This window comes from Myotis yumanensis, unplaced genomic scaffold (assembly GCF_028538775.1).
Source record: "Myotis yumanensis isolate MYYU_CA2020_CCGP unplaced genomic scaffold, mMyoYum1.0.hap1 SCAF_18, whole genome shotgun sequence".
Classification (NCBI taxonomy): Eukaryota; Metazoa; Chordata; class Mammalia; order Chiroptera; family Vespertilionidae; genus Myotis; species Myotis yumanensis.
Genome location: NW_027223769.1, coordinates 14,019,853 through 14,043,711, shown reverse-complemented (window position 1 = coordinate 14,043,711; position 23,859 = coordinate 14,019,853). Strand labels below are relative to the sequence as shown.

At 43.9% G+C, this 23,859-nt stretch overlaps 1 protein-coding gene across 1 annotated transcript; it reads right to left on the bottom strand.

The window, feature by feature from the left end:
* Nucleotides 1-4,179: 4,179 nt before the first annotated feature.
* Nucleotides 4,180-23,856, bottom strand: EMC8 (ER membrane protein complex subunit 8). The gene is made up of 5 exons (XM_070398649.1): nt 23,364-23,856; nt 15,021-15,097; nt 5,955-6,024; nt 5,189-5,283; nt 4,180-4,657 (listed from the first exon to the last, which is right to left on the bottom strand). The coding sequence occupies exons 1-5, from the start codon at nt 23,592-23,594 to the stop codon at nt 4,498-4,500; spliced, it is 633 nt and encodes a 210-aa protein (XP_070254750.1). The 5' UTR covers nt 23,595-23,856; the 3' UTR covers nt 4,180-4,497.
* Between the last annotated feature and the right edge of the window lie 3 nt (nt 23,857-23,859).

The window sequence follows — 23,859 nt, the reverse complement described above, 5'->3', positions numbered from 1 at the left end:
CATGTGCCCTGACCGGAACCGAACTGTGACCTCCTGGTTTATGATCAACTACTGAGCCACACCAGCAGGGCCAGTCACGAAAGCCCTTGGATTGGTCCAAGATGGTGATTCTCTAGACGACTGGTGTTCTGGACCTGTGACCATTCTTTCCTAAGTCCCTCAGGGGTAATCAGGGTTACCTATAGGACCTATTTATCTGAGGTTCAAAAGTTTAAATTCCAGGTTATAAAGCAAGAGATGGTTCCTCTGCCTCAGTTACTTGATTTTAGTAATTTAGCAGCTTGACTATAATGACTCCTCTTTATTACTTACACTCATTCCTCAACATCACAGGTTGGGAAGGCAATACAAACAAAAGCAAGAAATGTAAGCTGTTGTTATCTTTTGAGAACAAATGTTTTCATTTACTCACTTATTCATTCAATAGACGTTCACTGAATGTTTACTATGAATAAGCACTTGTCAGTCTGGCCAATAGTATGTTCTAGAATTGTTAAAACATCAGCAGTTAAGAACTTTTGTCAGTGCAGGCCCAATACATTCTATTAAGTGAAGACCCTGTGGCCTTTATGACATCACTGCAAGTAGGTGTTATCACCCTCATTTTTCAGACAAGACACGGGAGGTAATGTCCACAACCACAAAACTAGAAAATGGCCAAGCTGGGCTCCACACCTGGCACTCGGACTAGTCACTACCAAACCTCCTCCTATTAGCCGCTACTAGACACCACTGCAGCATCTGGAATTATCAAGCAAGAAATGAAGCACTGCTGGGGGCAACAGGAAGATTCTTTTTTGAGAACATCCAATCCTGAGAAATTATCAACTCTTCTTTAGTACTGAAGTAGGGAACCTGGAGGACACTAAATCCGGCCCATCTTAGGTTTTCACTTAATCCTCAGTGCTTGGGGAGCATCAAGGGCCCTTGGCAAACTCAGCGAGTCTCCTACCTTGGGGCAGACACCCCATGAAGCCTTGCCCATAGAACTTCAACAGTATTCTGATACTCCATTATTTACAGATTTACTGATGGTATCTGGAATGTTTCAGACAGCACTAAATATAGGATGCTATTCTGCTTTACAAGACGACACAAGTTCAAGCAAAGGTTTCCTCCAGTCAAATTCCAGTGGATGCTTGGCTGGCACTTGCGATATTCTAAAAGCAAAGACCAGTCAATACAATTCTTGCAGTTTTGGACTAGGTCTCACATTCTAAAGAAAAATCTCCAGATCACTGCAAGGAAATGTCCACCCCAAGAATTAATCCTGAAGGAAGACAAGGCTCCTTAGAATGACTATTTATTTCTAAGAAATACTAAACTTGATCAGATTTTGCATCCCATTTAAGAATATCTTCAGCATTTTAAGGGGTGACAGTCAACATTATGAGAACAAACATATTTATCCTCTGGATTCTGAGGTGTATGAAAATGAAGTTAAATTAACATATCACTTACCAGAGAGCTGGCAGGGGGAACACAAACTAACATTTGTGCCAGGCTATTGAACCGAAAAAAAATCCAATGCTTAAGAGACAGTGGGTTGATGGAAGCTTTAACAAATGTCAATTAGTGAGCGGAAGTCTATTTTTAAATTCAGTTCTCTTCACTAAAATTGCTAAAAATGTCCACAGGGTATGGAGATTAATGCCCATGGCTGTTTTCCACTTACCATGATGTCATAAAGTAGCTGCTGTGTTAAGACAGATATTAATACTAAAAAAGGGCAGTTTTAGAAGCAAATATTTTTCTTTTGAAGGCAAAACAAAAAAGATAGGCCAGGAAAGGTGAGAATTACTATATGTGGGAACAGATTTTCCAAGTACATCAATCAGAAAAATAAGTTATTAAATCAAACCTAATTATACAGAACTTTTTACACTGATGAGACTTAAAAATACCAGATCCCAGGGAAATTAACCTGATAATTCAAATTACTCAAGATTTCTAAGTAACCTAATTTTATTAGAACTAGCAAAACCAATTCCTTAGCAAGCACATTGCTTTTTTGTTATTTATGATGTTACTGCTTACTTTTCCATGTTTAGTATCCTGTTCTTAAATGCAACCATTAGAAACGGAAAATGACAATTTTTATATAATTAATTAATTACTCCTACTCACCTCTTAATGAATGGATGTTATACAAGAGATAAAATTTTTCACCAGAATGATTTTAAGCATATGGATGGCTCTAAGGGATATCTCCATACACATACCCTCTCCTCTCTAAGCCCTACAGATTTAAGAAAAAATTATTTAAGAACATTTTGATGGACAAAGATGTCTCCAATGTACAAATATACTTTATGTTGCTCCTTTAAATCTTTTCTATACAAAGGCACAGTATGAATACATTTCATACTCAGATATAGGAACAGGTATTATATCTTGGAAACGTTTTTACTTTTTCACAAATAGGTCCTTTCCTTCCGAATAATTATATGCTTTCTTCTGAAAATCTACATCTGACTCAGCCATAGAAAGGATCTGGTTCCAGGTTAAAATCCAAACTAGAGGATAACACATGCTCCTGGGAAGCTGTTGGGAATTCCACATAGAGGTAAAAATGAGGGAAAACAACCATGGTTTAAGACTATCTTTAAAATGCCTCCCAAACTAGTGTTAGGCACACCTTGATTCCAAGTAGCTCTGACCTTTAACTACAGATAGCACATACATTTAAATCGCAGGAAAAGACAGGCTTTTCTGTGGTAAATGCTGGAGGTGACTCTTCTTCCTTTTTGAAAAAACAAACAAACCCACAAACCCATTTGAACATGACTGCCCATGGTGCTGGGCTCTAAAGTGAGGACAGTGAGGAAGATAAAGTGCACTGATCCATCACCCTTTCATTTGTGTTTCCCACACAAAATAATGTCAGCTTCAAAAATTAAGGGTAAGAGGTATTTGAAGGAAGAGGAAGAGGGAATTTGGTGGATCAAAGCACATCTACTATAAGCAATGTCTGAAAATTTTTTCCTGTTTGTCAAGAGAAAATAATGCTGTGTCCCAAACCCTTTCAATAGACCATGCCAATTGTTACAAATTTCCTTCATGTAGTCAAAGAAAAAGACAGTAGGAAAGATAGGATTCTCTGAACTCTGCACAATCTATATACATAAAAGCCTAAGCAACTGAAAGATTGGTCGCTATGACAAGCATTGACCACCAGGAGGCAGATGCTCACTGGAGGAGCTGACCCCTGGTGGTCAGCACACTCCCACAGTGGGAGTGCCACTCAGCTGACTGACGGGCGGAGGTGGCGGCAGGTGCAATAGGAGTGTCAGGGTGCTCGGCCCGGGCTCAGGCTCCTTCCCAGCCGCTGCTTCGCACCCTACTACATCCCTCGGGGCATGTCGGACTGCAGGTTTTGGCCCGATTCCCACAGGCCAGGCCTGGATGGGTGGGGATCAGGCCAAAACCAGAGGTACGACATCCCCTGAGGAGTACCGGATTGCGAGAGGGTGCAGGCCAGGCTGAGGGACCCCATTGGTGCACAAATCCGTGCAGAGGGATTCTGGCAGTTCATATAAAAAAATGCAACAGTACCGTCAAATTTCCCCATCAACTTCCTATGATTGGAAGTTTAACCACAATAACTTCTATGTATGCACATTACAGACAAGCTCTGTAAAACTTGGGGAATCTAGGTTTCGTTTTGCTCCTGTTACTTTGAATACAAAAGAAATAATTATTTTTAAGACATAAATTAGAATCATTTAGAAAATCATGCAAGTTAGTTAGAGTTAGGACTGTTTCTTGCCTTTTAAAAATAATCTTAGTACTGTTCCATTTTCCCTTTCTTGATTCCACAGGTTACAAGCTTTCTGGTTGATTGAGAAGCATTACACTGTGCTCCCATTACCAACATGTTTGTTTTTATCCTTAGTGATGAAGGTTTCTCAGGCAACAGTGGCTTTATTCCCACTGTGTAGAGTTGCAGCTACATTAGCTCCACATCATGTGGGGCAGTGCTGTTCACAGCTGTAGCCTCCCGACACAGAACACCAACACATAGGTTCTCAGGCACCGGCTGGGCAGCCGCCCAGTCCCAGGACTGGATGACATTGACTCAAACTGGACAAAAACTCACAAACACTCCCATACAGGTATAAGATATGGGCTTTTTTTAAAAAAAGATAGTCCATAGTCTTAAAAAGTATCCTCTCCAGATTATAAAAGGTTAGTTAAAACTGTTTAATAGGAACAATCTTGGACAAGCAGAAACAGCTTTGATTGGGAGGATTATGGCAACGTACAACTGGGAAGAACTCCACAGGGATGGTCAGATTGGACAGTCCGTACCTCTTCTAGAGATTCTACATTAAAAAGACGACTGATGAAACATTCTGCCCTCTTTCAAGGCACACGCCACTTCTGAAAACTGTCAGCTTTCCACACAGGCAATGAGATATTTTATTTACATTTAAAAATAGCTTTTTTTCTTCAGCCTAGTGGAAATACCTAGAGACTAGTCATTGAAATCCCTCCCTAACACAGGTGCAGAACAGCTTTATTGATCTCTGGATTTGTCCAGTCATTCCGAATGTCGTCCAGGTGGTTGTCGAAATCGACGAGCGTTTCATAGGACCGGCTATCCAGGAGTGACGCTGAGATCCTCTGGGCCTCTGGCCAATCTTCACAGTAATCACTACGAGGTGAAACAGGAGAAATCAATCTCTTAATGAAAAAAAAATCTGGCTTTTCAATAGAGTAAACAAAAAGCCATACACAGAGTGGTATAAAGAAGACAATAATGAGTACTAGCAAACATGTAACTGTACATAGCAACAATATAAAATGTGGTTAAAATGAGACACCCTCCAAATGACATGCTGACAAAGCTGGTGGTGGATGACTGATGCTTTCTGAGTGATTACCAGTAAACCAAACCACATGTCTGCAAAGAGGGTTTGGTTTATGGGGAGGTGTCCTGAGGTTTGGGGTGGGAATACCCTGAGTAACACTCAGATTCTCTCTACTGCTCTGCAGCCTTATTGGCCTCAGTCCTCCAGGAGCCGAGGAACACACACGATTTCTGTATGAGGGCTGGGCGCTCCTCTGGAGAATAAGCTAACTGAAAAAAACACGGAGGTTGGGACCCACTTTTCGGTGGATCTGGGTAGCTGGAACAGGCCCCAGCATACTCTGACATAGTTCACCCTGAGGACACAGCACTCACTAGTGTGGGTCTCTGCACCGCCATTTGTTTTCATGGTGTTCGTACACATGGATCGTAGGTACCACGCAGTCCATCGTAAACTTAGTGTTGTCTACCTGCACACAAGACAAAGGACAGTTGTAACAGAGCTAACAAAAAGTCAAGGACCAGCACCTTTCTGGAAGTCCTTAGCACCTCCTCGTGGCCCACAATCAGAAATCCTGCCTTACAATGTGCAAACACTGCAAATGTGATGTGTGGAACCGTACCATAGTGTGGCCTAAGGTAAATTGTGTGCTATTCAGGATAAATACCATTTCATTGTTTTCTCACAAAAGTAGAGCTTTTAAACATTTATTCTTCCCTCCCTGTTAGAATGATCTAAATTGAGATTATTTAAAAAGGCTCTGTTAGCTACCTATCTGACTCCTTCCTTCCTTCTTCTTTCCCTAGAGGCTATGCTGGGTATTCTAATTGAATGGTTCTCACACTTGAGGGTGCATCAGAATCAACTGGAAGCATATTAAAACAGACTGCTGGGCCCCACGAATCTGCATTTCTAACAAGTTTCCCAGCTGGTGCTGATACTGCCAGCATGGGGGTCCCACTTTGAGAAATGACTCCCCACTTCTGGAGGCTTGTGTGCTGTGATTGCAAAAAAGGTGGCAATGGTCTGAAGTATCTGCAGAAAGAAAGACTGCTTATCCAGCAAAGCTCTAGGTTAGTAAGGAAATGCTCAGTAGCCATCCTGTAAATAGAAAACACAACAGGCAATGAAGTGACTTACCATGATGAGAGCTGTATCGCTGAAGCCCTCGGCAATTCTGGAGGCCACCTTCTCTGCAACCTGGTTTGGACTGCAAAAGAAGAACCAGTGAGTTTACCACATTCTAGTTAATGCAACTCAACACTGTATACCTACAGCATAGTTAACAAGCAATGATAAAAGACCAGTGGTCTAGCTGCAATGACTTGTGCCGAGGACACAGAATGCTGTGAGGGCAAAGGGAGCCCAGAGCAAAGCAGGTTCTGTCTCATCCCACCAGGAAGCCCTTGTGAAGGGGATCCTGAGAAGGCATCTTCTAAGCAGAAAGGCTCCCTGGAACCCAGGGGAGAGCGCTACCCAAGGCACTTAGATGAACTGCTGCTCAACGCTCCAGGCTAGCGTCAAGCTCCAGGCTGGAAGCTTCCTGGGCCCACCTTTTCCATCTGCAAGCTCCCAAAGTGACTCTGTCCACCTCTTAGCTGCTGGCAATTGAGTTGCTTGCCTTTTCTTTTAAAGAAAATCTCTAAAATTCCCAAGCCATTCCAAATCTTCACCATGCTCGTCACCTTTGAATTGCTGGCTAGGGCCCTGTCCCATCCCGACCTTGATAAATGACAACTTTCTACCTTCAGTCAATAAAACGAATTACAGATTGGCTCCACATCATCCTTGGCTACCCCCATACACAAAGTTATTTTTCTATCCTATTTTAGGAAGAGGCCTCTTCCCACCCATGGGCCTATCCATTCTGACCTCCTCCTCCGGGTCTTATTTATATTCTCTCTGTTGCTCAGCTAGGGTGGCTCAGTGGTTGAGCATCAACCCATAAGCCAAGAGGTCACCGGTTCAATTCCCGGTCAATTGTGGGCACTATCTCTGGTAGGGGGCGTGTAGGAGGCAGCTGATTGATGTTTCTCTCATGGATGTTCCTATCTCTCTATCCCTCTCCTTTCCCCGCTCTCTAAAATCAATAAAAACATATTAAAAAAATTTACATATGTTCTCTTTGTTAAATCTGACAGCTCTGCTGTCAAATCTGAATAAGTCTTTTCCTATTTAGGATAAAAAAATATTTAACTGGTTCCCTCTAGCCACTGTCTAAACTCTCTCCTCCCTTTCAACCACATTTCTATTTTTAAATTTTTTTGTTAATTCTCACCAGAGGATATTTTTTCCCATTGATTTTTAGAGAGAGTGGGAGGTGGGGAGGGAAGGATTTTTCGAGAGAGAGAGAGAAACATGGATGTGACGCCTGAAGATCAAACCTGCAACCCAGGTACGTGCCCTTGATTGGGAGTGGAACCTGCGACCCTTCAGTGCATGGGCGAACACCCTAACCATTGAGCACACCACCCAGGGCTCGACCATATTTCTTAAGCTACTTTGGTAAGTTGATGATCTTGTCCCTCTTGCTCCATTTTCTCATACAACTGTGCATTGTGGTTCTACTTCTTTACCTCTGCGGGCCAGCACCCTTGAAACCTACCAAACAATTGCCACACTTCCAAAGCCTTCTAGTGGGGCTGGACTTTTTCTAATTTCTTTGATTGAGGTTATCTTTCCCACCTTTCTTCACTCACTCAACAGGCACTATAGATTTTTTCCTTGCCTCTGTCTCCTTCATTCTCCATCATCCATTTTGTTCAGGGTATCTAGCCATGTTTTTGTTTTTTTTAAAAAAATATTTTTATTGATTTCAGAGAGGGAAAGGGAGAGAAACATCGATGAGAGAGAATTATTGATTGGCTGCCTCCTGCACGCCCCCTACTGGGGATAGAGCCCGAACCCCGGGCATGTGCCCTTGACTGGAATCGAACCCGGGACCCTTCAGTCCACAGGCCAGCGCTCTATCCACTGAGCCAAACCGGCCAGAGCTAGCCATGGGTTTTTAAAATTGCTTCCTAACTGGTCTAAATTTCTAGGCTCTTCTTATCTGATACATTCTGAAAACGCTCTTTAGATCAATTTTCCTAAAATGAAACTTCCATGCTCCCCACCTCCGCTTGTAAGATAAAAGCCTACCTTTTTCAGCCTGGCAAATCCAGGCCTTTCTCACCATGGACCTAGCTACCGTTCCTACCCAAGGAACAAAGCTCTGTGTGTCTTTAATTTCAGTAAATGACTTATTTATTTACATATTCAGTAAAACTGTCTATGTATCACCTCCCTCACCCATACTGGTCCGTTTGGAATGCCCTCTGATACCAATCTTTGCTTAATTCTTTCCCATCTTTAATGCCTAGAAAATGCCATCCTTGCTGGGAGGGCTTGCCAAGTTGCCCCATATGAGATCTATTTGTCCTGTTTCTAAACACTGGTTACTTCTAAAGGCTTTGACACGTAATTCTTGGTGTGCAGCTGTCTTTTTTTGCATCTTATTTTCTCCACACAATAAGAATCTCAGCTTTTTGAACAGATACTGAGCTATATACAGAGTGTTCCCCTAAAATGTATATACACTTAACAGCTGATAGCTCAACTGATGTCCCTTTCTTTTACGATTTAACCCATTGGAATTAATAATTATTAAAAGCGTATATATATTTTTGGGACATCCTGAATTTTAATGAACATAAAAATACATTAATTATTTTTAATTTATTTAAAAAAACACACTATGCCGAAACCGGTTTGGCTCAGTGGATAGAGCGTCAGCCTGCGGACTGAAGAGTCCCAGGTTCGATTCCGGTCAAGGGCATGTACCTTGGTTGCGGGCACATCCCCAGTAGGAGATGTGCAGGAGGCAGCTGATCGATGTTTCTCTCTCATCGATGTTTCTAACTCTCTATCTCTCTCCCTTCCTCTCTGTAAAAAATCAATAAAATATATTTAAAAAAAAACAAAAAACCACACTATATGCCCTGGCCATTGTTGCTCAATAGTTGGAGGAACTCCCACACCCGAAGGGTCTTGGGTTTGATTCCTGGTTAAGGACAGGTACCTGGGTTGCAGGTTCGATCCCCAGCCCTGGTCGGGGTGCGTGCTGGAGACATCCAATCGATGTGTCTCTCTCACATTGATGCTTTTTTTCTCTCTCTCTGTCTCTTTCTCTCTCCCTCTCCCCCTTTCTCCCTTCCACTCTCTAAAAATCAATGAAAAAAAAAATCCTCTGGTGAGGATTAAAAAAAAAAACAATACACACTATACAATTACAATCCTTACCTTGTGATTAAACTGAAAAAAGCAGAATTGTGTTTTATAATATCTTAACCTATTTTCACTTTCAAAACTGGGAATTTATAGTGATATGCTGATTATAAGTTTGCATTATGTTAAGAAAAATGAAAATAAAAAAACCACAAAAAAAATAAAAAAACAACATTGAGAAAGGAGCCTAGAGATTCTTGTCTCTCAGGGCAGCACAGAAAGCTCCCAAAGTAAAGGCAGTGCCTCACTGTACACAAGGGCCAAGTTCCCACAGCTCACATGGGAAGAGATGCCCTGACTGCTCTGCATCATTAACGGTCCCGACTCACACCTCACGTGCAAAGGGAAAAGAAGTTGGCATGTGCTAAGTGCATGATCCTCTAGGCAGTGGTCGGCAAACTCATTAGTCAACAGAGCCAAATATCAACAGTACTTCTTCAAAATAAACTCGCCCAGGCCAAAAACCGACTTCTGCACATGGGCCGCGAAGTTTCAATCGGACTGTATGCGCGCCCGCACGTGGTATTTTGTGAAAGAGCTACACTCAAGGGGCAAAAAGCCGCATGTGGCTTGCGAGCCACAGTGTGCCGACCACGGCTCTAGGGACTTGTAAGCATGTGCCATGAAGAAACTAATAAAACTATTATCCTAACATTTATGATTATTGTGTAGTTGGTGATTTTTATTGGGAACGAGAATCAAGAAACAGTCATTAAAAATAAGAACTACCATTTTAGATGCCCAAGAACTCAAATTTAAAATTTATTCTTTTGAAAGAAGTTTTAACCAGGTCATATCAACTACTGTTCCTGTGAAGAATCAGCTGCCACATCAAACTGCAGGGACCCTGGAGACTGGGACCACTTTTAAGCCCCTTCCCAACTAGCACAGAGCTAGGCATTTACTCCTAACTGAAATCTTACATTTTGTGTCTAAAAGCTTTTTACTGAGTATCTACCTTAGGCCAGGGCACAGTGCCCAGTACTGAAATTTATACATGAAATGTTGATTTTGAAACAAAACACCAGTAATTATGACATGATATAATGAGACGATGGAAAAACCTCAAGTTTAGGAAATGACTAAACAGTTACAAACATCTTACATTTCCTTTTTTTAATAATAAAATACTGAATGATCCTTTTTTGATAAAAGTAATCATAGGGCTAATAATAGTGCCAGCTCCTACTTTGAACGAAGCACAAAACTAAAATGCTGCTTGTTCCTTCACTATCCTTACAACCACTCACTGAGGTACAAGCTTTTAGCTCCGTTTACGGATAGGACCACCAAGGTCAAGGAGGTGAATCAGTAAGTCACCTAGAATTTGAATCCACATCCCCTGGCTCCAAAGCTTATTCTGAGAGACAGTTAATCAGCTGACATTTCTAAAAGAAGAGCATATTTTTATCTAGGTCTGGCTGAAGAGAGAAGGAAAGATTTTCAGGTAGATGCAAATAGTGCTGAAGAAGGAAGTTGGTATATTTCAGCTCCTAAGCTTCCAAGCATGTGGCCTTTGTGCAGGGACCATCTCTGGCTGGAGTTTCTTCACCTGAGCATCCTTGTGAGGATTACATAGGACAGTGCCAGTAAAGCCTCAGGTTGGGAACAGAGTTTGGGACTCCAGGTTAACTCCTAACACAATACCAGCATGTGGGAGGGAGGGATGAAATCCTGAAGCAGAGCAGACTCATCAGAAAGAACTAAAGAGTTACTGGGCACACTTCTGCACTCCCTCCCCCTACTAATGTTCAATTTTCTCTATGGATCTGAGAAATGGCTGGTTAGTAGGTACTTAAATATCAACATCAATGGGGGAATGCAAAACCTCCTGAGCACAGAGCAGGTGAAGGAACCAGGTATAAAACAGCATGAAAATGGTGCCTAAGATATTACTGGGTTGTGCTAAAAAAATAAGGTCTGAGGTCTGAATAGAGGCAGGAAGATGGAGAGGCCATGAGCCAAAGGAGGCATGTGGATGAGACCCTGTGGCATGGATTTGGGGGTAGGCGTGGGGAATAAAGGCAGGGGAGGCATCTACAATCACCTGACAAGCCAAGTGCCCTTACCTCTTGCCTAGTCTCCTCTCCTTTCTTCAAGAATAGCTGTGGGTTGCCCTAGCCGGTTTGGCTCTGTGGATAGAGCACCGGCCTGCGGACTGAAGGGTCCCAAGTTCGATTCCGATCAAGGGCACATGCGGTTGTGGGCTTAATCCCCAGTGAGAGGCGTGCAGGAGGCAGCCAATTAATGGCTCTCTCTCATCATTGGTGTTTCTCTCTCTCCCTTCCTCTCTGAAATCAATAAAAATATATATAAAAGAATAGCTGTGGGAAAGAACTGCTTGGTTCAGGAAAACCCTCCTTCCAAGGACAGCTCTCTACTCCTTATATAATAAAGTTCAAAATATCTTAAAGCTCTGAGTATGGCCTCACCCTACCTTTCCAGACTTCCTTGCTACCATTTCCTCTGTGTGTGCACCCCATGTCCCTGCCCCCTTTTCCAGCTGGTGTCTTCATCATGTTGTCCCCTCTTGGAATGCTGTCCCCTCATGGTCCCTACTTGACAAGATGCTGTCCACTTTTGCACGCCCAGTTCAAATGACTCCCTTTCCTGTGGGCTTCTCTGGTCATATCAACAGATTCAACTTCTCCCTGCTCTGGCTGTTACAGCCCTCTGCACCACCCTCATGGCAACTGGCCTATTGTTTCGTGTTAGTCCTGTTGGCAATATCTTTCATATTCAACTCAGCAACCTGCAGGCAAGGGCAGAGTCTTTAGCTTTGCTCATCAGAGCTTGGCTGCTCAGGGCAGGCACTCTGTGCCAAGTCAAAGACCAAGCCTGACATGGCCCCATGAATAGGCTTTAGATCAGATATGGGAATGCACTGAGTCATCAATACATGGAAGGTGGATAGAATGAAATGGAGAAGAGGTCCTAGAAGGAGGGAAGTTAGTAAGAGATGCAACTGAGGAGAATGAGTGGTGCTCTTGGGCTCAGAGAGTGCCTATGTGCTGTCATCCCAGGGGAGGCTTCAATAGTTGTTTTGAGCCTAGAGTTTCCCTTGTTACTCTGACTCCCTCAGAATCCCTACTGGACTCAGTCCTCCAAGGTTAAGAGGGTTTAAGTCCCCGAAGTGCATTTGTATCTCATCAGTGATAGCAATATTTGGTCACCAGCTTATTTTATTATTTCCAAAAATGCTATTGAGTCCAACCTCTCGCCTGTCCTGGTCAAGTGGACATAATTCCAGGAGGAGTTTAGGTTTAAGGTCCTTCATTGCATCTCCTAACTGCCTGGACATTGGAGGCAGCCACTGTGAGGACAGTGTGTCAGTGCCTCCCATTATGTACTGTGCTCCTGGCTTCCCCTGTGGCCAGGCTACTGGCTGGAAGAACTCAGGGGGGCGGTGTGTGTGTGTCAGGGCATGACTCCTTTGGGCTTCCTCTGGTGAGGACACCTCAGGCCGGCTGCTGGCCATGTCCTTCAACCAAAGGGCATTGCTCTTCTTGAGGATGACTACTTTTATCTTCCTTCCTTCCCCCTTTTTTAAAAAAAATATACTTTATTGATTTTTTACAGAGAGGAAGAGAGAGGGATAGAGAGCTAGGAACATTGATCAGCTGCCTCCTGCACACCTCCTACTGGGGATGTGCCCGCAACCAAGGTACATGCCCTTGACCTGAATCGAACCTGGGACCTTTCAGTCTGCAGGCTGACGCTCTATCCACCGAGCCAAACCGGTTAGGGCCTTCCTTCCTTTTTTAAAAAAAATATATGTGATTTATTAATTTTAGAGAGAGCGGAAGGGAGGATATATTAGAAACATTGATGTGAGAGAAAAACATTGATCGGCTGCCTCCTGTAACCCCCTATGGAGGATCAAGCCCACGACCCAGGCATGTGCCCTGATTGGGAATTGAAAATCGGTGACCTCTTTTTTTGTTAATCCTCAGTAAGGATATTTTTTCCATTGATTTTTAGTGAGTGGAGGAAGGGAGCAAGTAAGTAGGGGGCGGGGGGGGGAGGCAGGGGATGGAGAGAGAGAGAGAGAGAGAGAGAGAGAGAGAGAGAGACAGACATTGATGTGAGACACACTGATTTGTTGTCTTCCAACCAGGGCTGGGGGTGGAACCTGCAACCCAGGTACGTGCCCTTGATTGGGAATGAACCTGAGACCCTTTGGTGTGCAGGCTGACGCTCTAACCACTGGGAAACACCGGCCAAGCAGACTTCTTTTTTCTTAAATTTTTTTTCTATTACCATCTCTATATATAAAAGCCTAAGTGAACGACCGACCGAATGACCAGTTGACCGGTCACTATGACATGCACTGACCACCAGGGAACAGACGCTCAACGCACAGGATTGGGCTTCCTCCTGTCTGGATTGGGCCAAAACTGGCTCTCCGACATCCTGAGGGGTCCCGGATTGCAAGAGGGTGCAGGCCAGGCCAAGGGACCCCACCGGTGAACAAATTTGTGCACCGGGCCTCTAGCTGACATATAATATTATATTAGATTCAGGTGTACAACATTGTGATTGGGCATTTATATAACTTATGAAGTGATCAACCCATATGTCAAGTACTCAGCTGACACCACACATCTACTATACTAATAAAAAGATAATATGCTAATTAGATTGGACATCTTCCGGACATCCTTCCAGATGTCCTTCCAGACAAAGCACCGTGGCGGGGGCTGAGGCAGAGGCGATTAGGGGTGATCAGGCTGGCAGGGGACAGCAGTTAGGGGCAACCAGGCCAGCAGCGGGGGCAATCAGGCAGGCAGGCAGGTGAGCGGTTAGGTCCTGGATTGTGAGAGGGATCCTGGATTGAAACGGGTGCAGGCTGAGCTGAGGGACCCCCCCCCACCTCTGTGCATGAATTTCGTGCACTGGGCCTCTAGTCTATATATATAAAAGCCTAAGCAACTGAACGACTGGTTGCTATGACACGTACTGACCACCAGGGGGCAGATGCTCAACATAGGAGCTGCCTCCTGGTGGTCAGTGTGCTCCCACAGCCTGCCAACCTCCCATGGTCCCTCCCCCTGGACGGCCCCAATCACCAGGCCTAGGACCCCACCCGTGCACAATTTGTGCGCTGGGCTTCTAGTACTTATTCTAATAGTGTGGACTTACATCCCCTATGCTGTACTTTACATCCCTGTGACTGTTTTTATAACTGGAAATTTGTACATCTTAATCCCTTCCTGAAGTGGACTTTTGTACTCAACTTTCCTCCCTGTCCTATCAGGCCCAGGAATGGTATTGGCTTTTGTCACCAGCTTTCGGTTACTGCACTATTCTCTTGTGAGGTTTCTTACATACCTCTCACACCTTTGGAAATAATCTGCTTATTAAGTCCTCCTTAAATTATCCTAATTTTAGTGTGTCATCTGTTTCTCTGTTGTGACTGATACTGAGGCAAAAATAAAGCAGAGTTCTCCATTTTGCTCCTAGGAGCCAAAACGAAGGAAGCAGCACACGCCATATTTTCATCATAGTATCAGACCTTTAGAGCACCAAGTTTAAAAGTTGTTTTATTCATCCCAAAAGAGAGTGGTATTCTTTCCTAATACTCTGTCCTACATCATTCCTAGTTTGGGAATGGGAAGCAAGGCAGAGCTGAGTGGGGACAGCGATTGGAGGTCCGTGACCATTGCTTTCATTGCATGAATTTTCTTCAAGCAAAATAAAGAAGATACAAAACAGAAACCCAAAGTTAATATAAATGTTTAGACTTTCTGTTGTTTAGAATGATCCACTCCACAGTTCCCCTCAGACACTATAAACAAGCACAGAGAGCAGGGAGGGGTTTTGTTCTCACAGATTTCGCATCTCGAGCCTATAGAAGAAGATCAAAAAGCACATCAGAGATGTCTTTGTCTGTCACATGATCATTCTTTCAGACCACAGAGAATTTTTGCATGAACATACCTGGCATCCTTTACTCGTTCATTAGCTTGATAATAACCAGCAATCACATAGCTATTATCTTTGCACCATGAATCAATCTGAAAGAGGAACAAAAATTGGGAAGAAAAGATAAATAATTATCCCTTAAGTATCAAGTCTTAATAAACACAGGAGACCTCGCCCTTCCAAATGCTGAGACAAGACACCATATAAACCTGTATCCTTCTCCCCAGAAGGGCTACAATAAATGAAATGGGTGTTCATAGGAAAAAGGTCATTCCAACCTGCTTTCCACAGGCCAGAGAGAGCACAGAAGAGCATGGGCCCCTCACTCTCATTGAGGTGGTATGTCTTCCCATAGATGTCTTCCCTGTAATGACCAGAAGGGGTGGGGCTAGACATGAGGAATGACCTTTCCACCAAGTCCCTTCGGAAGGCCCCAGTGTTGAGACATATTAAACAGGTGCAGTGCTGTGGGGAGAAGGGGTAGAGGATACCATCTTTACTCACCTTCTCTTACAATGTAAAGAACTGAGGCATTCCGGGCGTGAAAAATACTTAAGGTCATTTAAATCAATCGTTCACAGATAAGCAATCTAAAGCTCAGAGGTTTTAAGTTTGCGTAACCTGGTAGGGCATCTAAGTCTCTTTTGAAACCAAGCCTTTTTGTACTATACTTCAGTATTCCTAGCAACATACCATGAAAAACCCTTCATACTGGAATGTGGGGTAAACAGGTACACATGCACAGGTGGGCAGATGCAGGCAGGAATGCCCCCGTGCGGGTGCGCACATACACTCAATTCCATGTGGCATGCTTTTAAATGGGAGCATGGTGGCTGACTTTGAAAGTTATTTTGTCTGTTTTTAATGCCACTCTTCTCTCATCAGATTTAGCTTCCTGCAGGTCTAATGCTATTATTAAAAACAAAAGGTCATCCTGTTTTGCCATAATGGAATTTTAATAATACACTGCAATAAATTCTATTCTCAGTCTGCAGAAGAAGAACAAAAATTGATCCTCGCATTTTTCACAGCGAATTAACTGGTTAAAATGTTTTTCTTTTTCATTTTTTTATTTAATATAGTCCTATGGCTCTTTTTCTTGAATTCTGGTTTGGACCTCAGTCTTCTTTATGACTAAAAGCAGACATTACAAGACGGTTACAGTTCAAGGTTCCCTGGCTCACAGGATTAGAATAATTCTGGCCTCCTAAGAGCTCATGAATTACCATATTGGGTCAAAACCAAGGCTTATTGAACCAATTAGATATTATGGCCATCCGCCCAAAAGATTAGGGCCGTGTCTCCAAAATATTTATAATGGCTCTTTCACTGTAACTTTGCTGCAAATGACTCCAAAATTACCTATACAGTATTTTGTTCTTTCACCCCTTAAAAGAATGACTTCTAGAAACTTTCCATTGCTGCTCATAGCAGTAATGTCTTTCATTAACACACACACACACACACACACACACACACACCCTCTATGTAGCACCAAAGGGTATAGTCCAGCTTTAAAATGTGGTATCTGACCCCCTTCCCTGCACTCAGACCCATTAGTTACCCCTTTAATGTAGCCTTCCCAGCCTTTGTTTCTAATCAAAGACCACCCTCTTGAGTGTGTCCTCACCTCACTCAAAGTGATCTTTATCTCTGCCCACTTTGGTGTCCCTCTCCCTGCCCTCTGGTATGGGTTTGTCCTTATATCCCAAGTAAGAACTAGTGATGTGTCCCAAGTTTGGCTACTGTCCTAGTTTCCTATTGTCCTTGTAACAAGTTACACAAGCTTAGAGGATTAACACAGCACATACTTATTATTTTATAGGTCAGAAGTCTTCAATGGGTCAGCAGAACTGATTCTTTCTGCAGGCTCTACAGGAGAATGCTATCCTTTTCTATCATCTCAAGGACATCCACATTCCTTAGCTAGTGGCTGCATCACTGTGACCTCTATTTCTGTCATCACATCTTTGAGTGAATTTTTGCTTTTAAGAACCTTTACACTGGATCCATCAGATAATCCAGGATAATCTCCCCGTCTCAAAACCCATAATCTTCATCTGACAAGTAACATATTCATGGGTTCTAGGGATTAGGATGTGGACATTTTGGGGGGATATTTTTGGGCTGATCACAGCTACTTTTAAAAAATATATATATTTTGAAAGTGATTTTAGAGAGAGGAAGAGAGAAGAAAAGAGAGATAGATACATTGATGGGAGAGAAACATTGATTGGCTGCGTCCTACATGGCCCCTACTCGCAACCCAGGCATGTGCCCTGACCAGGAATCGAACCAGTGACCTCTTGGTGCATGGGATGACGCTCAATCCACTGAGTCACACCAGCTACTTTTAATATAAGGATAAGATAATTATTTGCTACTGGTGATGTCCTGACCATCCCCAGCAGCAGTTTTTAATGAGCAGTCTAAGCTGCTATTAGATCCCTTTCCTGGGTTGAAGGCAAGGGTACAGGACTCCTCAGCAAACACATTGCACACCTTGACTTACACTTTAGCTGACAAGGGCAAATTCCTGTATAAAAAACTTAAAGGGCCTAGTCAAATTCCAGCATAAAAATAATGTCATGACCTTGAACTTCTAGTAGAACTCTCTGAATAGGCTATCCTAAAAAATGAACCAGGTCACAAAGCTCTGCTTGGTTTTAGAAACTTTTAAATGATTTAAACAAGAATAACCAAGTTAACTGTATGCAGCTGTCCAGATATAGACAGAACTGGCCACCAATTGCGGAATGGAGAACACAAAGTGAGAAATGCAGGACTAAGGCCTTCCGTCCGCCACCAGAGCCCAGAGAGAAGGGCAAACAAGTTTTTTTCCCCCTTTTTAAAAATCCTCACCTGTGGACATGCTTAGGGAGAGGAAAGAAGGGAGGGGGGGGAGGGAGGGGGAAAAGGGTGAGGGGGAGGGGGGGGAGGGAGGGGGAAAGGGGTGAGGGTGAGGGTGAGGGTGAGAGAGAGAGAGAGAGAGAGAGAAAGAAAGAAAGAAAGAAAGAAAGAAAGAAAGAAAGAAAGAAAGAAGAAACATCAACTAGTTGCCTTCCATAAGTGCCCCGACTAGAGACTAAACCTGCAACCCAGATATGTGCCCTGACCAGGAATCAAACCCGTAACCTTTTGGTGCCCAAGATTATTCTCAACCACTTGAGCCACTCTATCCTGGTAACAGGTTTTAATAAGAAGGGAAGAGTTTTCTTTGATAGTCTTAAAAATAGTACCGGATATTAGGTGAGAGTGAAGTAGAGGTCAGTGTGTGGAAGATGAACAGTGTGGGCAGGGGTTGTGGTGGGGATGGGGCAGGGAGGGCCTCCAGAATCTTGCAGTAAGCCCAACATAATGGCTCATTAATAAAAATCCTAGTAGATTTAAGCAGTAACTTGCTCAGTAAAGGCAACTTGCTTCCTCCCAAGTGGGGCAGGGTAAGGTAAAAGAGCTGAGAAGCAGTTTGCCCTCTGATCTCAGTGAACCTGTTCTGTTTCCTTTTTCCTTGCCTTGCTGCTATGATTCCCTACTTCTGTCATGCATTTCGTGAATAATCAAAATGAAAATCAAAGTTTATATAACACCCTGAAACCTGATGTCAACTTAGTAAAACTGACTCTGAATAGAAGAGTCCCAATTCTGTATTTATTCATGCAGTTTCTTTTATTTTTCAGAGAGAAAGAAGGACACTTCAGCCTTGGCATAAGCCTGATACCCTCTCTATTCAATGCAATTTTTGGCTTATTCCAGTCCAGACACTAGAATTAAAGGCACTGGGTTCAACCCATTCATTCCCAATTAGATATAGTACAAAGTAGCTTCGCTCAGCAAACTTGCTAATATTTGCATATGTGAGGCACGTTACAATTTTCAAAGCACTATCACTCACCTCTCATGACTATAAAACAGACATAATGTAGGCAAGAAAGCGAACTGATAAAGAGAGCCACTCTGAGGAGGGCTTGCCACTTACAAGTTGAGGCTGGTTGTGGCAACAAGCAGGCCTTGGAAGCTAAACTTAGAGGGGTTGTTCGTTTCCTTGAGAAGAAAAGCTCTTTCTTAAGTGGGATGCTGAGTTTTCTATGGAATAGAAAGTAGCTGGCTCCATAAAAGAAGAGGGTTGGAGGTAAATGGGATGGGACAGAGGGAGAAGTCAGGGGGAAGAACTGAAAGGAAGACCCAGAGTAAACATCTCCCTCTCCCAGGCTAGCACATGCATGTTCTGGAAATAAACAAGGGGCAGAAGGAAACAGGGGGCTTAGGAAAGGGCTAGAGGACAGCAGCTCCAGCAAATGAGCCCAGAGAAGGCACACATGGAAGAAACAGAAAGAATCCAGGCCAATTGGCAAATAGGAAAGTCATCTGAGCAGAATGTAATCAAAGGCTGCTCCACTGTACTAGGAAATCTGAGGGAAAAGGACAAAGAGGGCTTAGAGAAATAGCAGGTCTATGCTAATTTTCCTACTAACATTTTATGGGTTTTTGCTCTTAGACATAATTCTGTCACTACCTACATCAAAGGGTTATAAAGATAAATAAGGTAACAGGCATAAAAATAAAAAAATAAAAAGCACCCAGAAATGCAAGGATTTTTTTAAAATGGAAAATTATAATGAAAAGCCTTTCAAAAGAATCTGATGTTGCCCTATGATGGGCTATATATCAAGTCAGCATTTCCCAATTATAAAAAATAATTACAATATGAAATTTTCTAAATAGAAAAAAACAACAACCCTGAGAATAAGGCCTCATTTATACAGTTTTATGGACTTAGGTGCTTTATTAAAATTCCATCAGTGTATCAGCCGATACACTAATAAACTATGGCTCCTTGCACTGAGATCTTTCATTGCCTTTAGGTTACAAAGTTGCTAAGTCAAAAGCTAAATGATATAAATTTAAATACCTTAAGTGAAATACAGAATTTTTGGATGGACTCAGAAGGCAAAATTTTCCTTTATAACTTTACCCTGAAAGTTATTTAATTTGTACTTGATTGGCATCTTTTTCATATTTGTCAAATACTGAGGCTACGATTCAAAGTTTTTGTCAATGTAAGTAAGAAAAGCCAGCATAAACCACCACTGCTTGGTAAGTACAGAACTTCGGATGTTTGTTTTTACTTTTGAAAAGTGGTTTCAGAGAATCTAGTTTGGACTTAAGTTTGCAGGATGGGAGACTCAAACAATGAAGGGGGAAGTGCTGAGAGTCTGGAGTGCAGAGTGTAATGACACAGGGTGAGAAAGGTTAGAACAGGACTTCTTTCCCTCTTAACAGTGGGCCCATCTTAAGAGTCAAGATCTCCTCTGGGCATCTTTCCGACCAGGTAAGTGGTTTGGGAAGCAGCCCTACTCCATGGGGAAATTCATGCAATGGTGACTCAAATGCAGTTGTTTATAGTTAGTATGCAGATTTCATTCTCTCAAGTGTTGCACTCATATCTTGTTATAGGAACGTAACTCTTTAACTCTGTAAAGGTTACTTAAGAATGAGCATTAGGAATATTTTTATTGCTAATTCCCAGTGAAGTTCAAGTCTGTCTTTATCTATGTATTTCTGACAGGACTGTATATGGATTTAAAGCAATACTCCTTTTCCTCCTACCCCTCTGGCTACTCAATTACCCTGTGACTCCTGTTCTTCCATCCACCCTGCAAAAGCTATAGTTCCTTAGGCTTCTGTTCATAGCTCTCCTCATTCTACACACAGTCCTGGCCAACATGACCTGTTCTTATAGCTTCAAAAGTCATTGAGAAGCTATTGGTCCCAAATCTATGTCTCCAGCCCATCCATCTTCTGAGCTCCAGACGCATTCAACTTTAACACTAGGTTGTCTTCATGTTCCCTCAATGAAAGGCACCACTGTCCTCTCAATGCCTAACTCAGAAACTGAGGATTCCCCCTTGCTTCCTTTTCTCTATGTCCACATTGGATTAGTCACCAAGTCTTGTGGATTTTCCCTCCTGGCTCCCCCTGATCCTTCTCTGCATTCACACTACACTCAGTTTAGGCCACCTCTCTGCATCTAGTCTTGTATGTACTCTTGTCTCCAACATTCTCTCTCTTTTTTAAAAATATATTTTTATTGATTTCAGAGAGGGAGGGAGAGATAGAAACATCAATGATGAGAGAGAATCATTGATCAACTGCCTCCTGCACGACCCCTACTGGGAATTGAGCCCGCAACCCGGTCATGTGCCCCTGACTGGAACAGAACCTGGGACCCTCCAGTCCACAGGCAGACGCTCTATCCACTGAGCCAAACCAGCTAGGGCCCCAACATTCTCTTTGCTATAGGCTAGAACCATCACTCTAAAAGTCTGACCACGCAACCCACCTCCAGTGCATTCCCTGTCCTCATGATGGTGCCCAAACTCTTTTGTGTGATCTGCAAGGTCCTCTACAATGATATCTGTCCACTGCTCACCTCTTTACCCTTGGCCCCTTTTGCACATGCTGGTTCCTCTGCCTTGAATGTTCTCCCTCTACTCCCTGGGTTACTATGGCTGGCCCACTGGGCCACTACTTGCATGTCTCTTTCTTTGGGCAGCCTGCCTTTCCTAACTCTGTAAGCCTCGGTTAGCTGACTTTTCTCTTGGACCCCTCACCACCTTCTTCTTAACCCCACATGACACTTATTCTTCAGCATTGTACTTGTCTGCTTGGCACAAATTCAACTGCTAAGCAGGTACTGTGCTTCATATACAGCTGTAATCCCTCCATCACAGGCCTGGTACTGTTGGAGAAATAAGTAATCCTACATTAATGCAATTGGTAAATCTAATTCTCTGCAAGTGAATACACTACACATCCAAGCAGCCTGCGATTCCCTTGATAACAGAATAATTAAGACAGCTTGTTGAAAAGACTTGTATTAAAATATATACACGTATATACCCCAGTGATGTTTTGGTATTAACAGTACATTTCTTCAGAAGCTAAAATGGTTGCTTTTATAAATACCATCTACTTCTTATCTACCTCCTGCTTAGAGATGATATGAAGAAATTCACACAATGACTCAGTTTAACAGGCACTCAAAGGTGTGCCCAGTGAGCATGCGCCGGGACCATTTGCCCAAAGGTACTTCCTGCTTACCAATTTACATGGGTGCCATAATCAGGCAAATTGTGAAATGGACTTATTTTACTTGGTGGGATGTATAGAGATAGGATTTCTACCTATGCCTTCTACTTTTTGCAAAAATTAAATGTTTTTAGTCATAGTTTATTATACGTAAAAGAAAAATACACAGTATTTCATTCAGCTCAGGTACTGAGGCAGGTCTGAGGCTAGTTTCTCTCTCTCTAGCAGTGGTTCTCAACCTTCTGGCCCTTTAAATACAGTTCCTCATGTTGTGACCCAACCATAAAATTATTTTCGTTGCTACTTCATAACTGTCATGTTGCTACTGTTATGAATTGTAATGTAAATATCTGATATACAGGATGGCCTTAGGCGACCCCTGTGAAAGGGTCGTTCGACCGCCAAAGGGGTCGCGACCCACAGGTTGAGAACCGCTGCAAGGTTTGAACAACTCACAGGAATTTATAGCTGGTCTTTTCCCCCTTATTGATCACGATACCGCAAAAACTACTGCCTATAATTCAGTTACCACGCAGTTTACACGTAACCCAAGGTCTTCCCCACTGAGCTTCAATAAAGCAGTCATCGTAAGAAGACACATAAAAGTGTGGTGGATAGAAGGTACCACTGCTCCCACTTCTTGAGCCCTTAAAACCGGGGCAGCATGCTAGATAAGTCACAAACGGGGAGAGATAAGTTCACCTTAACATTGCTCACACGCGCTCAAGGGGCGCAGTGCCCGTGATGCCAACGCCACCTCTTGCCACCTCTCTAACGTGTCTCGGCTGTGGGATTGCGGAGTCCCAACATCAAAAGAGCCACAGCGTGTGTACCCCACGTCGGATGGGGAGCCGGCTCGGTGGAGGTGCGCTCGAACCCAACTCCAGCGTGCGGGTGTCAAGGCTTCAACCCTCCCCGCGACTCCAAATCCCAAACGGCAACGCCTTCGAACCATCACCCAGTTAACGACAGCGTGTTTCTAGAAAGGCTACTGTTTTGAGGAAATTCATGGATCACTCGTTGCCTACAGCGCCTTTAAGAACACCCACGACGGTGAGGATGATCCTCGGGCCACCGCTACTACAAGCTGCCATCCGCGGGCAGTTCCTAAGCGCCGGGCAACGATCTCCGCGCGCTCGCGGGTCCCCGCCTTCACCGTCACGGCGACCTCAGAGGGCGGGTTCCAGGCCCCGCCGGACGCCTGTCAGCCTCCGGCAGGGACTGCGTGGCCATCTCCGAGGGGCGGCCAGGAGCCGTTCCCACGCTTACCAGGGTGAGGGCCACCTCCAGCATGGGGGCGAGGGCCAGGGTGCCATGGAACAAGGGAATACAGTCCACGAAGAGCGTGTGGTGGGCGCCCGGGCCGCCCAGAGGCAGGTGCTCCTTGCGCGGCTTCTGCTTCTCAGCCACCAGCAGTCCATTGACGGCGCAGTGCGGGTACTTGGCTCCATGAAGCACCATCTTGCAGTAGGCCTGAGTGGTCAGCTTCACCCCGGGCATGCTGAGCCCGGGATGGCCCCGGAGGCCCTGGGCGCCGGCTGAGGCCTGGATCCGCTGCCCGGCCGCGCGACGCCTCAGCGGGGAAGTGGGAGGAGGTGGCAACTGCTTGGCGCGGCCCGGCCACTGGCGGAGGCCCCCCACAGGCCCACTCCCACTTTGGGCTGGGATTCCTTGGACATCGACTCCGGCACGAGGAAGTCGACACGCGAGCCTCAGACTCTACTCCCGCAACTCGCCCGGCGCCGCCGGAAAGCGGTCCCTCAGC